This window comes from Lemur catta, chromosome 9, assembly GCF_020740605.2.
Source record: "Lemur catta isolate mLemCat1 chromosome 9, mLemCat1.pri, whole genome shotgun sequence".
NCBI lineage: Eukaryota > Metazoa > Chordata > Mammalia > Primates > Lemuridae > Lemur > Lemur catta.
This window is the reverse complement of record NC_059136.1, coordinates 76,853,294-76,868,086: the sequence shown is the minus strand read 5'-3', so window position 1 is coordinate 76,868,086 and position 14,793 is coordinate 76,853,294. Positions and strand designations below refer to the sequence as shown.

The 14,793-nt window shown below is 41.5% G+C and overlaps 1 protein-coding gene across 1 annotated transcript in view; it reads left to right on the top strand.

The window, feature by feature from the left end:
* Positions 1-14,793, top strand: part of ZFHX4 (zinc finger homeobox 4) — a 177,785-nt gene that overhangs the window by 158,330 nt on the left and 4,662 nt on the right. The window contains exons 8-10 of the mRNA XM_045560887.1: positions 215-415; positions 954-1,071; positions 1,612-7,038. Coding sequence (XP_045416843.1) covers positions 215-415; positions 954-1,071; positions 1,612-7,038 — 5,746 coding nt within the window. The remainder of the gene's footprint in view (positions 1-214; positions 416-953; positions 1,072-1,611; positions 7,039-14,793) is intronic.

Sequence of the window (14,793 nt, the reverse complement as noted above, 5' to 3'; positions counted from 1 at the left end):
GTTGAAATAGCTAGAAGAGAAGATTTGGAATGCTCCCAACACAGGAAATGATAAATGTTTGAGGTGATGGATATCCCAATTACTCAGATTTGATCACTACACATTATATGCATATATCAAAATATCACATGTACCCCATAAATATGTACAACTAGTATGTATCAGTAAAAAATACATTAACTAATAGTGGCCATGTTTATTCCATGTTTTCCAGTTCTATCAGTGTCCTTATTGTAACTACAATAGTAGGGACCAAAGTCGTATCCAGATGCACGTCCTGTCACAGCACTCGGTGCAGCCCGTCATCTGCTGTCCTCTCTGCCAGGACGTCCTCAGCAACAAAATGCACCTCCAGCTGCATCTGACGCATTTGCACAGTGTGTCTCCGGATTGTGTGGAGAAGCTGCTTATGACAGTAAGGATACCAAATTTTGATGCGCCTGTGACAGAATCTGTGTAAGGGCATCAGTACAAAACCTGGAACTACTGGTTGAAAGAAATTTATTTCTTCTGAGCTACTTAAGGCTCTATAATGGGCTGTGTTATAGTTATCGTAGGCAAGGCCCATTTGTGGCCTCTTTTGCTTGGCAAAAAAATATGATACAGGTCCTAGCAGAGTTAATAACATATTTTTCAGTCTTCATCTTGTATCTATAATGTTAATCAAAAGACTCATGTAAGCACCTTGAGTTTCAAACTTTCTTGGTTATCATTATCAAAAATTAAACCTACAGAACGCTTCAAACCATAATAAAAAAGAAAAGAAAATATTATGACCTTGCCACAGCATTGATTTGAAATTTGAAGGGGTAGCATTAGTCTGTGACATCCCCAAAATGTCCTGCTTTGGTTAAAAAAAAATGTAAGTGGGATATGCCCCTGGAAAATGGGAGACGTGATGAAGTTTGTGATTTCTGGGGTGCATTTAACACGAACCCCTTTGGTTTGCAAAGGTGCCTGTCCCTGATGTGATGATGCCAAACAGTATGCTCCTGCCAGCAGCCGCCTCCGAGAAATCAGAGCGGGACACTCCTGCAGCCATAACAGCTGAGGGGTCTGGGAAATATTCAGGTATGCCAGCTTGTAATTGAGATCTGCAGAAAACATGCTCAGGAGCTTGCATTTGTCATGGTACTTGAAGATTATTACTATCGAAGATTTTTTTTTTTCAAGCATGGAGGGGAAAAAACTGCATGACATTCCCAAGAGCCGTATTTTCCAAAGCGTATTTAGTATCTGGTTTTCTGTAACTGATCTTGGGGACCTAAGTATCAGAAGCCCAAAAATATTCTATGTGTTCTAATTCCTGAACATCAAGGTTATGGCAATTGGTATCACAGTGATTGCAGCATTGCAGCATACTGTAATAACCTTTGACTTGTTTTCTTTCCTATCCTGAGATTCCTTGAGGTCAGGGGTGATTTCTTATTTACCTTTATATGCCCAATACCAAGTTCAGTGCTTGCCGCATAGTAGTTGCTCAATAAACATTTTCTTCAAAAAAATCAGTTAAGCAGAAAGTTAACAGAGGCTCCTATTTACAATATTGATTGACCTTTAAGCAGTAGATTTTCTTATTATAAAAGATCTGTTTGTGTTTTTTCCCAACAGGTGAAAGTCCTATGGATGACAAAAGCCTGGCAGGTCTTGAGGATTCAAAGGCTGGTGTGGAAATAAAGAATGAAGAGCAGAAACCAACTAAAGAACCTTCAGAAGTGTCGGAATGGAATAAAAACAGCAGTAAGGATGTGAAAATCCCCGACACACTGCAAGATCAATTAAGCGAACAGCAAAAAAGGCAACCACTCTCTGTTTCTGACCGCCACGTCTATAAGTATCGCTGCAACCACTGTAGCTTGGCTTTTAAAACTATGCAGAAGCTTCAGATACATTCCCAGTATCATGCAATTCGGGCTGCAACAATGTGTAACCTCTGCCAGCGTAGTTTCCGTACATTCCAGGCTTTAAAAAAACACCTGGAGGCAGGTCACCCCGAACTGAGTGAAGCTGAACTTCAACAGCTATATGCCTCCTTGCCCATGAACGGAGAGCTGTGGGCAGAGAGTGAAACTATGGCCCAGGACGACCATGGCCTGGAGCAGGAAATAGAGAGAGAGTACGAGGTGGACCATGAAGGGAAGGCGAGTCCTGTAGGAAGTGATAGTAGTTCTATTCCAGATGACATGGGCTCTGAACCAAAGCGGACCTTACCTTTTAGAAAAGGGCCCAATTTTACTATGGAAAAATTCCTGGATCCATCTCGTCCATATAAATGTACAGTGTGTAAAGAGTCGTTCACTCAAAAGAACATTCTCTTGGTCCATTATAATTCGGTTTCTCACCTGCATAAATTGAAAAAGGTTTTGCAGGAAGCCTCCAGTCCTGTCCCGCAAGAAACCAACAGCAACACAGATAACAAACCCTACAAGTGCAGCATCTGCAATGTTGCGTACAGCCAAAGCTCGACGTTGGAAATCCACATGAGGTCTGTGCTCCACCAGACAAAGGCCAGGGCTGCAAAGCTGGAGCCCGGTGGTCACGTGGCTGGTGGGCACAGCATCGCAGCAAACGTTAATAGCCCTGGCCAAGGGATGTTAGATTCCATGAGTTTAGCAGCAGTAAACAGCAAAGATACCCATTTAGATGCCAAAGAATTAAATAAAAAGCAAACTCCTGAATTAATCTCTGCTCAACCTACACATCATCCACCACAGTCACCAGCACAAATTCAGATGCAACTCCAGCACGAGTTACAACAGCAAGCTGCATTCTTTCAGCCTCAGTTTCTAAACCCAGCCTTTTTGCCTCATTTTCCTATGACCCCAGAAGCACTGCTGCAGTTTCAGCAGCCTCAGTTTCTCTTTCCGTTCTACATACCTGGGACGGAGTTTAGCTTGGGGCCAGACTTGGGCTTGCCAGGCTCTGCCACATTTGGTATGCCTGGCATGACTGGAATGGCTGGCTCCTTGCTCGAAGACCTGAAGCAGCAGATTCAAACCCAACATCACGTTGGCCAAACTCAGCTCCAGATTCTACAGCAACAAGCACAACAGTACCAAGCCACACAGCCCCAGCTGCAGCCTCAAAAGCAACAGCAGCAGCAGCAGCAGCAGCAGCAGCAGCAGCAGGCAAGCAAACTGTTGAAACAAGAGCAAAGTACCATAGCGAGCACAGACTGCCAAATCATGAAGGACATGCCGTCTTATAAGGAGGCAGAGGAGATTGCTGACAAGCCAGAAAAACCAAAGCAAGAATTTATAAGTGAAGGGGAAGGACTCAAAGAGGGCAAAGACACAAAGAAGCAAAAATCCTTGGAACCCTCCGTCCTGCCACCCCGAATAGCTTCAGGGGCCAGAGGAAATGCAGCCAAAGCTTTATTGGAAAACTTTGGTTTTGAACTGGTCATTCAGTATAACGAGAACAGGCAGAAGGTACAGAAGAAGGGCAAAAGTGGTGAAGGCGAAAACACTGACAAACTGGAATGCGGAACGTGTGGTAAATTGTTTTCCAATGTGCTTATTTTAAAGAGTCACCAAGAACATGTACATGGGCAATTTTTTCCATATGGAGCGCTAGAAAAATTTGCTCGTCAGTACAGGGAGGCCTATGACAAGCTGTATCCGATTTCTCCATCTTCACCAGAAACGCCGCCCCCACCTCCACCTCCTCCTCCTCCTCCTCCTCCTCCTCCTCCCCCCCTGCCTCCGGCTCCTCCGCAGCCTTCCTCTCTGTGTCCTGTAAAGATCCCCAACGCGGTTTCCACTCCTCTGCAAGCTCCACCACCCACTCCTCCGCCACCACCGCCACCACCTCCTCCCCCGCCCCCTCCCCCGCCTCCCCCGCCTTCTGCGCCCCCGCAGGTCCAGCTGCCCGTCTCTCTGGACCTGCCACTCTTTCCCTCCATCATGATGCAGCCCGTGCAGCACCCCGCACTTCCGCCTCAGCTTGCCCTGCAGCTGCCGCAGATGGACGCTCTCTCTGCAGACCTCACCCAGCTCTGCCAGCAGCAGCTCGGATTGGACCCCAACTTCCTAAGGCATTCTCAGTTCAAACGCCCACGGACAAGAATCACAGATGATCAACTAAAAATCCTGAGGGCTTACTTTGACATCAATAACTCTCCAAGTGAAGAACAGATCCAAGAAATGGCCGAGAAATCTGGCCTCTCTCAAAAAGTTATCAAACACTGGTTTCGAAATACGCTTTTTAAAGAACGGCAGAGAAATAAGGATTCTCCGTACAACTTCAGCAACCCTCCCATAACTGTTTTGGAAGATATCAGAATTGATCCACAGCCCACCTCTTTAGAACATTACAAATCTGATGCGTCCTTCAGTAAAAGGTCTTCTAGAACAAGGTTTACTGACTACCAGCTTAGGGTCCTACAAGACTTTTTTGACACAAACGCTTACCCAAAAGATGATGAAATAGAACAACTCTCCACTGTACTCAATCTACCTACCCGGGTTATTGTCGTGTGGTTCCAGAATGCTCGCCAGAAAGCACGGAAGAGTTACGAAAACCAAGCAGAAACTAAAGACAATGAAAAACGAGAACTCACAAATGAACGTTATATTCGTACAAGCAACATGCAGTACCAGTGTAAAAAGTGCAATGTGGTTTTCCCCAGGATCTTTGACTTGATTACGCATCAGAAAAAGCAGTGTTACAAGGATGAAGATGATGATGCCCAAGATGAAAGCCAAACGGAAGACTCCATGGATGCCACCGACCAAGTGGTGTACAAGCACTGCACAGCGTCTGGCCAGACCGATGCCGCCAGAACCACTGCTCCCCCTCCAGCAAGTTCTGGCTCCGGGACTAGCACCCCACTGATTCCGTCACCCAAACCAGAACCTGAGAAGACTTCTCCAAAACCCGAATATCCCACGGAAAAGCCAAAGCAGAGTGACCCCTGTCCCCCTTCCCAAGGCACCAAAACAGCCCTGCCATTAGCATCGACTTCCTCAGACCCGCCGCAGGCGTCTGCAGCCCAGCCTCAGCCACAGCCGCCAAAACCACCCCAGCTTATTGGAAGACCTCCCTCGGCCTCTCAAACCCCGGTCCCTTCCAGTCCACTGCAGATTTCCATGACTTCGCTCCAGAACAGTCTACCTCCACAGTTACTACAATACCAATGTGATCAGTGTACAGTTGCCTTCCCGACCTTGGAACTCTGGCAGGAGCACCAGCACATGCACTTCCTCGCTGCTCAAAACCAATTCCTCCACTCGCCGTTCTTGGAAAGGCCGATGGACATGCCCTACATGATATTCGACCCCAACAATCCGCTGATGACCGGGCAGCTGCTGAGCGGTTCTCTCGCACAAATGCCCCCTCAGACCAGCTCCTCCCACCCCGCAGCCCCCGCGACAGTTGCTGCTTCCCTGAAACGGAAACTGGACGATAAAGAAGACAACAACTGCAGTGAAAAGGAGGGAGGGAACAGCGGTGAAGACCAACACCGCGATAAACGCCTGAGAACCACCATCACCCCGGAACAACTGGAAATACTCTACGAGAAGTACTTGTTGGACTCCAATCCCACCAGGAAGATGCTCGATCATATTGCACGAGAAGTGGGGCTGAAAAAAAGAGTCGTGCAAGTCTGGTTCCAGAACACTCGAGCACGGGAAAGGAAAGGCCAGTTCCGGGCAGTGGGGCCCGCACAGTCTCACAAGCGGTGTCCCTTCTGCCGGGCCCTGTTTAAAGCGAAGTCCGCCCTGGAAAGCCACATTCGCTCGCGGCACTGGAACGAGGGGAAGCAGGCCGGGTACAGCCTGCCGCCCAGCCCGCTGATCGCAGCGGAGGATGGGGGCGAGAGCCCGCAGAAATACATTTACTTTGATTACCCGTCTTTGCCATTAACGAAAATTGATTTGTCAAGTGAGAATGAATTGGCTTCCACCGTGTCAACACCTGTTAGTAAAACGGCGGAGCTGTCACCCAAGAACCTTTTAAGCCCTTCTTCTTTCAAAGCGGAATGCGCTGAGGATGTGGAGAATTTAACTGCCCCTCCCGCGGAGGCTGGGTACGATCAAAACAAGACGGATTTTGATGAGACGTCCTCGGTCAATACCGCGATCAGCGACGCCACCACCGGGGACGAGGGAAGCGCCGAGGCGGAAGGCGCGGCGGGAGGCGCGGACGCGAAGCCGGCCCCGTCCCCGTCCCCGAAGGAGCCCAGAACGCTCGAGGCTTTGCCGAAAGCCGCGACCACGCCCACCGCGGAGGTCTGCGAGGACAAGTTTCTCTTTGCCCTCACGAGCCCATCGATCCACTTCAATGACAAAGACGGTGACCACGACCAAAGCTTTTACATCACGGACGACCCTGACGACAATGCTGACCGCAGCGAGACGTCCAGCATCGCCGACCCCAGCTCGCCAAATCCATTTGGATCCAACAATCCCTTTAAATCCAAAAGCAACGATCGCCCGGGTCACAAGCGTTTCCGGACCCAGATGAGCAACCTTCAGCTCAAGGTCCTCAAGGCTTGCTTCAGTGACTACCGAACGCCCACCATGCAAGAATGTGAGATGCTAGGGAACGAGATCGGTCTGCCCAAGCGCGTGGTCCAGGTGTGGTTCCAAAATGCAAGGGCAAAGGAAAAGAAATTCAAAATTAACATAGGGAAGCCTTTTATGATCAATCAAAGTGGGACGGAAGGCACCAAACCCGAGTGTACCCTCTGCGGGGTAAAGTACTCTGCCCGCCTGTCCATCAGAGATCACATTTTCTCCAAGCAGCACATTTCAAAAGTGAGGGAGACTGTTGGCAGTCAGCTTGATCGGGAGAAAGATTACTTAGCTCCGACCACCGTTCGACAGCTGATGGCACAGCAAGAACTTGACCGCATAAAGAAAGCTTCAGACGTGCTGGGCTTAACGGTACAGCAGCCGGGCATGATGGACAGCAGCTCCCTCCACGGCATCAGCCTGCCGGCAGCCTACCCTGGTCTCCCTGGCCTTCCTCCAGTCCTTCTCCCTGGAATGAACGGTCCATCCTCCCTGCCCGGATTTCCACAGAATTCAAACAGTAAGTCACTTAAAGGAGAACTAGTCTAGTGAATTAATATTAGGCAGCCAATCGCATGTAACCAAGAACAGGGTGCATTTTGATTTCATTAAGTGAAACCAATAAATATTTGAAGTATATATTTTATTGGCTGTAGCTAATAACTAGGAATCAACCTGGAGCATACACAGAAAAATAAAGACTAGATAGATCCTAGCAGATTCTCAGAAATATATTAATATTAATTATTTGTATCATTACATCTAAAAATATTTTATACACTAATTTCAATACTGATTCTGATTGTGCATTCCAGCACAAACATGTGGCATAGTGTTTAGTATACATATTAAGAAAGTGAAACATTAAATAATACATTCATTGGTATCTTAATTTATGTTCTTTCCAAGAGGCAGGGATTTTGTTTATTTGTTTCTGTTAGTTTATTTTTCCGCCCCGTAAGTGCCACGAAGTTCAAAAGTTAAAAGTTCCCTAGCCACAGGAATTCACTCACATTGTGCCTAGCAGATAATAAAGCTTATATTTAAAGTTCAACAGCTAAAAAGATGACTTTTGTGATAATTTTTAATTTAGCATTGCTATAAAATTTGATTTTTATAGCATCCATTGCTACTTGTTATCTAAATAAATTCGACAACCTTAGAAATACATTAATATCACCGCATCCCTTTCTACCCCTACCCTCACCCCCAGCTAAGGTTGATAATTAAGGCAAAACAAAATTGTAAACCTGTTAGAGGCAACCCCAGATGCTGAATTCAATTCTGTGTTCATCAAAAGAAATGTAATTTGTTGCAGGTTAGATTTCGTGAATCAGTACAGGTATTCAATTATGTTAGATTAAACAAATTGAATATAGTATGCTAGGCAATCATGTAGCCAAAAATATAACAAAAGTTATCTATCACTCAAAATAGAAAAACATGGTTCTCTTATTTCTTCTTACAAGTTTTATTTTTCAAATTATCAGTGATTTTTTTCTTTTGAAGAGGAAATTTTGACATGCTAAAAGAGACTTATCTAGAATTCACTAATTACACATATCTACAAAGCTTACAAAAATGAAAGAAAAGCTTTATTAAATTTTTTCAAATTGAATTTTTTCATAAATTTTAAACTTTTCAATTCCATCTTCTCATTACGAAAAATAAAATTGCCATTGTGACCTTAAGAATTTAACTTTTAGCTTGGAGGTGTGAAAACAATGATATCCAATGGCCTCTTGGCCACTATTAGCTTATCTGGTTCCCTGTTCCGAATAACTTGGTTTTTGAGAGACGTGGAATGGAGCTATACATATAAAGACTGTTACTAAGAAAATGTCTGCAATGTCCCTTCCTTTAACTCTGATACCAACTCCCCTCTCTCCCAGAAGTACTTTGTACTTAATTATCTGGACAATCATGGGGTCTCAAATATTAATAATAGAGCACTTAAATAATTAATAATTAAATATTTTGGTTGTACATTTTATTAAGTTAAATATAAGTGTTTAAGAATAATGCAGGGGCAAATTCTTTTGCGTATGGTATTAGTCTTATTTTCTAGTCCTACTTTATATACCACTGTGATTAACTGATACATAGAAAAGTGTCCTATGTGGAAGAACTTCTATGATCAGTTATATAAAATGGAGACATTTTGATATTTTATATGGGTCTTGGTCCCTCTGCCAACTACCTGTCTAGTTTTTTGCTCTGATACTGGCACCCAGAGGGCCTGTATGACAGTGAGAAAGGAGGAGAATGAAGATGTTTATGAAATATTTAAACAAACTAATCTTTTCCTTCATTCTTCTCACCATAAATATAATTTATATCTTCCCCCCCAAATATGGCCCTGTTTATAACTATTAGCACTGCCGGGAAGATATTGAAGGCAGGCCCTCCACAGCTAGGAGTATCTTTAAACGCACCAGGTAGTGAGGAGCTCAGAGCTGTTGTACTGTACCCGTTGCTTTATTAAATCATGGACCAAAACGGACCGGGGAGTGTTGAAAAGAGAGAAGCCCCATGAACGTTGCTACCTACTGGAATTTGTAATTTCTCTCGAATTAGTCCTTTGTTTGTGAGAGATTTTAAACATTAACACAGCAGAGTTGCCAGTGGGGCCCTATCTAGGAGCCTGAGTTCCCACACTCCAGTCCATGTCTTTTTATAGGTTAACACTTTGACTGCCATGTGAGTTGTATTGTTTTAGGTTAATTTACCTGTGATGGGAAATGCCGGGGCTCTCCATGTTTCCATCATCATATTCCTGCTGTCTTATCTCTCATCAAACAATTGTCTTCTTTGGTGTATGGGTGAGATAGACATACCAGTTAGGTGAAATCCAAGGAGAAAATTACAAGTAAAATGTTTCTATGTTTCTTACAAACCCTGGGCTTTTGCTACAATTTGTTATCAGTATGAACATACTTTAAGAATATCACAAATTCATCTTGGACCCTTTTTAATATGATTTAGTATGGAAAAGGCTTCAGCTTAAAGTCATCCCATCCCTTTGAAGGTAGGTTTCAAGATTTTGATTTGCTGGGAATCTCTGAAAAAGGGCTCCAGTGAATATAAGATGGGCTCTAAAGTAATGAGTTTGTCCAAAAGCTACACCCCCAAATTAGCTTAATTGTAATGGACATGTTCAGTTTTAATATTTATAAACCTCTAAATTTCTTGATGTAAACATACATTTTATTTTACTTTGGGGGCAGAGAATTGCTCTTTTGGTTGAATAGTACCTTTAATACTCATAAAACTTTCTTACCTTACTTCTAAGAAGTCTTCAAATTATTTAATCATTCATGATAACTAAGAAGGCCCTTTCAAGAATAACATTCAAAGTATTACAGGGGTACAGATGTTTTTGGTTACAAGGATCACTTTTGTAATGCTTGAATCAGGGTTATAAGTGTGCCTGTCACCCAGATAGTGTACACTGTACCCATTAGGTAGTTTTTTCCCCATCCCATCCTCCCCCCTATTCCCTGATTAATTTCTACTGAGTTTTACTTCCCTCTGTGCATGTGTGCTCATCAGTTAGTTCCAGTTTAACAGTGAGTACATGAGGTGTTTGTTTTTCCACTCTTGAGATACTTCACTTAGGATAATGATCTCCAGTTCCATCAAAATTGTTGCAAAAGGACTTAATTCATCCTTCTTCATGGTTGAGTAGTATTCCATGATATACGTATACCACATTGTGTTAATCTACTCATGTATTGATGGGCGCTTGTGTTGGTTCCACATCTTTGCATTTGTGAATTGTGCTGCAATAAACATTCGAGTGCAGGTGTCTTTTCATAAAATGACTTATTTTCCTTTGGATAAATACCCAGTAGTGGGATTGCTGGACTGAATAGTAGGTCTACTTTCAGTTCTTTGAGGAATCTCCATACTGTTTTCCACAGAGGCTGTACTAATTTGCAGTCCCACCAACAGTGTATAAGTGTTCCTTTCTCTCTGCATCCGCGCCAACATCTATTGTTTTTGGACTTTTTAATAAAACCCATTCTACCTGGGCTAAGGTGATATCTCATTGTGGTTCTAACTTGCATGTCCCTGATGATTAGTGATGTTGAGCATTTTTTCATATGTTCATTGGCCATTTGTCTGTCTTCATTTGAAAAGCTTCTGTTCATGTTTTTTGCCCACTTTTTAATGGGGTTGTTTGATTTTTTTTCTTGTTTATTTGCTTGAGTTCTTTGTATTGACTTCTTAGTCCTTTATTGGATGTGTAGCTTGTGAATATTTTCTCCCATTCTGTAGGTTTTCTATTTGTCCTGTTGATTATTTCCTTGGCTGTGCAGAAGCTTTTTTAATTTAATCAAGTCCCATTTATTTTTGTTGTTGCTGTGATTGGCATTGGGGTCTTCTTCAAAAATTCTGTACCCCTATAATACTTTGAAATAAAAAAAGGAATGGAAAAACGAACACCACATGTACTCTCTATTAAATTGGAACTAACTGATGAGCACACATGTGCCCAGAGGGAAGTAGAATTCAGTGGAAATCAACCAGGGGGGAGGAGAGAAGGGGGAGGGGCAACAACATATCCAACATGTACTGTGAACACTATTTGGGTGAGGGGCACACCTTTAGCCAGGACTCAAGGATTACAAAAGTGATCCATGTAACCTAAAACATTTGTACCCTCTTAATATTTTGAAATAAAAACAATTATTTTGCCAAAAAAACACAAAAAACAAAAAAGCAACAAAAACATAAAACAAACTGTAACTCAGCTACTGCGGGCACATTTTCTCAGAACCTCTTAAAAACATGTGGTCCAGACTGCTGGTCATACATACTTGGCTCAGAACAAATCTCTTTAAATTATAACAAAATACAGTAATATTCATCATTTTTACCTGTTTCCAAAGCAGTAGCCCAGACCTATGTTCAGTATCACTACTTATTATTGCTCATTTTTTAATAAAATGAATTATTTTCTGCCTAATTTATTTTTTTGCATTTCAGTTTTTCTATCATGATCATATGTAAAAAGGGAGAATGGCCATAGAATATCACTGTATACCTATATGCCTAGAAAAAATTAGGAAACTTTAACTTTACATTTTATCCTTTAGGATGTTAGCTTCCTTTGGGATTTTTGCTCAAAGTGAATAAAAAAAAATTACTTGATTTTTCTATTTTTAACTTATTTATTTTATCATTTTAAGCAGTGTCTGATTTTAAATGTTCCATTAGTGTTTGGAAATACTGCCTAAGCTGATTTCCTTAAATGGAACTTCAGAACATGCCTTTGCATTTTTCTCATACTTCATTGTAATTTACTAGCACATTTGGGGTAAATCCAGATAAGAGTAAGTCTTTAATAATTTTACCACAATTGTCTTTGGCCCCACATATGTAATTATTTTTATTTTCAACCTCAAATATAAACTTCTTCTCTGGGAGACCTAGGTCAAAGAAACTTGGAGAAAAGACACTACAAAGAAGTGCATTGTGAGGCAGGCATTTCCTTCTGAAAGCATTACTTTCAAGAGTAGGTAGCTATTTCAGAAAAACAAAACTGAACAAAATGATGGTAGTATGAGATTATTTATAGAAAATTTTTTATCCCTAAGTGAAATCTCTAAGAACTGGAGTAGGAGTTGGGAAACGGGAAAGGATGTATTTTTAGCATTACAGCTTTATAAAAGACATAAAATTTGGTAAGTATTTAGTTTTAAATTACCACCATATATTCTGTATTATGATTATTGTTCAGTTTTTCTCTTTTATTTCTGGTTTTCTGTTTTTTTTTTTTTCTTTTGCTACAAATCTTTACAGGCTTCTTTCTTTTACTGGTAAGCCCAATGCACATAAGTTTCTTATTTGTAAGCTGTATCTCTTTTCTTAAAAATTTTATGTAGCTGATAATTTAACTCAGTTTTTTCCTCAAGATGTTGAATTCCTAAAAATCCCTGATGACCTTTGACTATATTATTTAGGATTCCTATGAAAGCCTTCTGAAAATTTCCATTGCTTCATAGTATGACCTCTAGATAGGAACATGAAGACCTCCTCTGATGGGAAAGCTTGAGTCCACAATTATTGATCCATTGTGTTTTTTCACTATTATACAACTGGTAGTTTTTTAATGCCTCTTAGTTTCTTAAAATTTCTCTTATCTTAAATTCTCATGTCAGAGCGACAGGTGAGCCAGTAATGTCCTCAGATTTAGGGAGGAAAATGCACTAGGTGGAAGGGGATACAATTATTTAGTATGAAGTTGTACTGTTACTAGGCCTAGAACAAAGGTTGCTTTTGTGAGTAGGCAAAAGAAGATGGCTACCAATGTAGAGTCATTTTAACAGTGCAGTTGCTGAGACCTGAAATTTTATCATTAGATATTCATTCCTTTGACTTAACATATTATCCTCTGTTAAATGGAAAATAACATAGACAGACTGTCATGAACTCAGAATATCGTAGCAGGAAGGAACCTCAAAAATTATCTAATGTAGTACATATTGAGCCTTTTTAGTAATTTCAGTGTATTTATTACTTTGGTTCTTTCTTGCAAATAAAATTTTATAAAAAGGCAAATGGAAAGAAGATGATGCCAGACATAGTAGTGCAGGAATAAAGGTGAGGGAGTTGTGCATGTGGCCCCCAAAGGCAACTTCACAGTTTTCCTTAGGGCTAGGACTAAGTCCCATGAATCTATTACTAAATTGGATTAAAGATCAGGGCGTTTACTCATTCATTCCTACCAGACTCCTGCAAAGCTTAATCCATTTGCATTTAAAATTATTTTAAATGTGTGAGCCAATCTTCAGTAAAATGTGGGTACTTACTATCATTTTTTTTACTGGAAATACAATGCTATTTTCTTTCTTTTTTCTTTTTTTACATTTTGAATATTTGATTATTTAACCTCTGAAGTTGACTCAGTTAAACCAGAAGATAAATTTGAGTAGCAGCTAATAAAGTTTAGTCTCCAACCCATCTATCCTTGAGGCATAGATTTCTCTCTGTCAAGTACCTAACACCTCTAGGACTCAATTTTCTTATTTAAAAATGAAATTTTTAGCATCTTCCCGCCCTGCCCCACCACCATTGAGGATGTTGGGAGACTATTCTCTAACATGAGGGAAATTCCTCAGAGACAATCACTGTTACAACTATAGAAATTATTCCAAAGCAGTTCAGAGGAGAGATGGGTGTGGTAAGGTTAAAAAGAGGCGCAGCCAGTCATAGACTGGGCTAATTGAGAATAATATGATAATGATAAAGGTCAAGGAGAGAGTGCTGTTGAGGACTTCACAGTATCTCAAATGCTTAGCCTATGAAAAGCTTTCTCCTTTGGGTACAACCAATTTAAAAACTAGCTGTTTTTCTAGTGAAAGAAATAGAAGCATGCAATTTCCCCATCACCTATGCCTCATTTTTTTAAACACCCACGTGTTGCATTTAGCATAGAGGTAAGATTGTGACCAATATTACAAACATGGTTCCGTGAAATCTTAGGACCGATTCCTCTACAGCTGTGCACTCAGAATTAAACTTTATTCACCTTCTCCTGGTTAATTCTTCCATCAGCCCACCAAGTCTCCATCACCGTCCTCATTGTGACCATTTGGTAGTGAGTCTTCCCTGTTCGAGAATGAACGACTATCAGTCACCCTTTAGGCTTCTAGTCTGTTCCTTTTGCAATCAACTTTATTTGCCTCTAAAAACATCTTCAGGAGCAGTACAGGCTTTTACAATTCCCTTTTCATCCTGAGCTGTCCTTCAGTTTCCCAGCCAACTACGCAGCTCATAAAAATGGCTGTGTAATAGGTTATTACCAGCCACAACATTATATTGGGTACTTGAAACCCAGCAAAACTCTCTTGCACTACTATAGGAGTCATGCTGTACCCACACGTGTCTGCCTACTGGTCACTTCGTTTCCCTTCTCTAATGAGGTGAGAATCATTTTGGCGTGCTACAAGCAAACCTGGAAGAAGCATGTTTTGCGGGTGGTAAAGTTGAGTGTTATGATAATATATGCAATTCCTATCAAGTACTCTGCTAGCCAAATTGTCAGGATGGTAATGAGCAGCTTAACCTGCGCCCTTAAAAATGAAATCATGCCTAACCATGCTTCGTCCTAGTAATGAGTATCCCTGACTTCGCTGCTATTTGTTTTTTGGTGTCTTCAATGGTCATTTGCTATTGCTATTTAATTAGCTTATCACCTTTATTCAATGTAAATGTATTTTTCTACTGGAACATAGGCAGATGGATTTCATTTTATTTGATAGCTAAT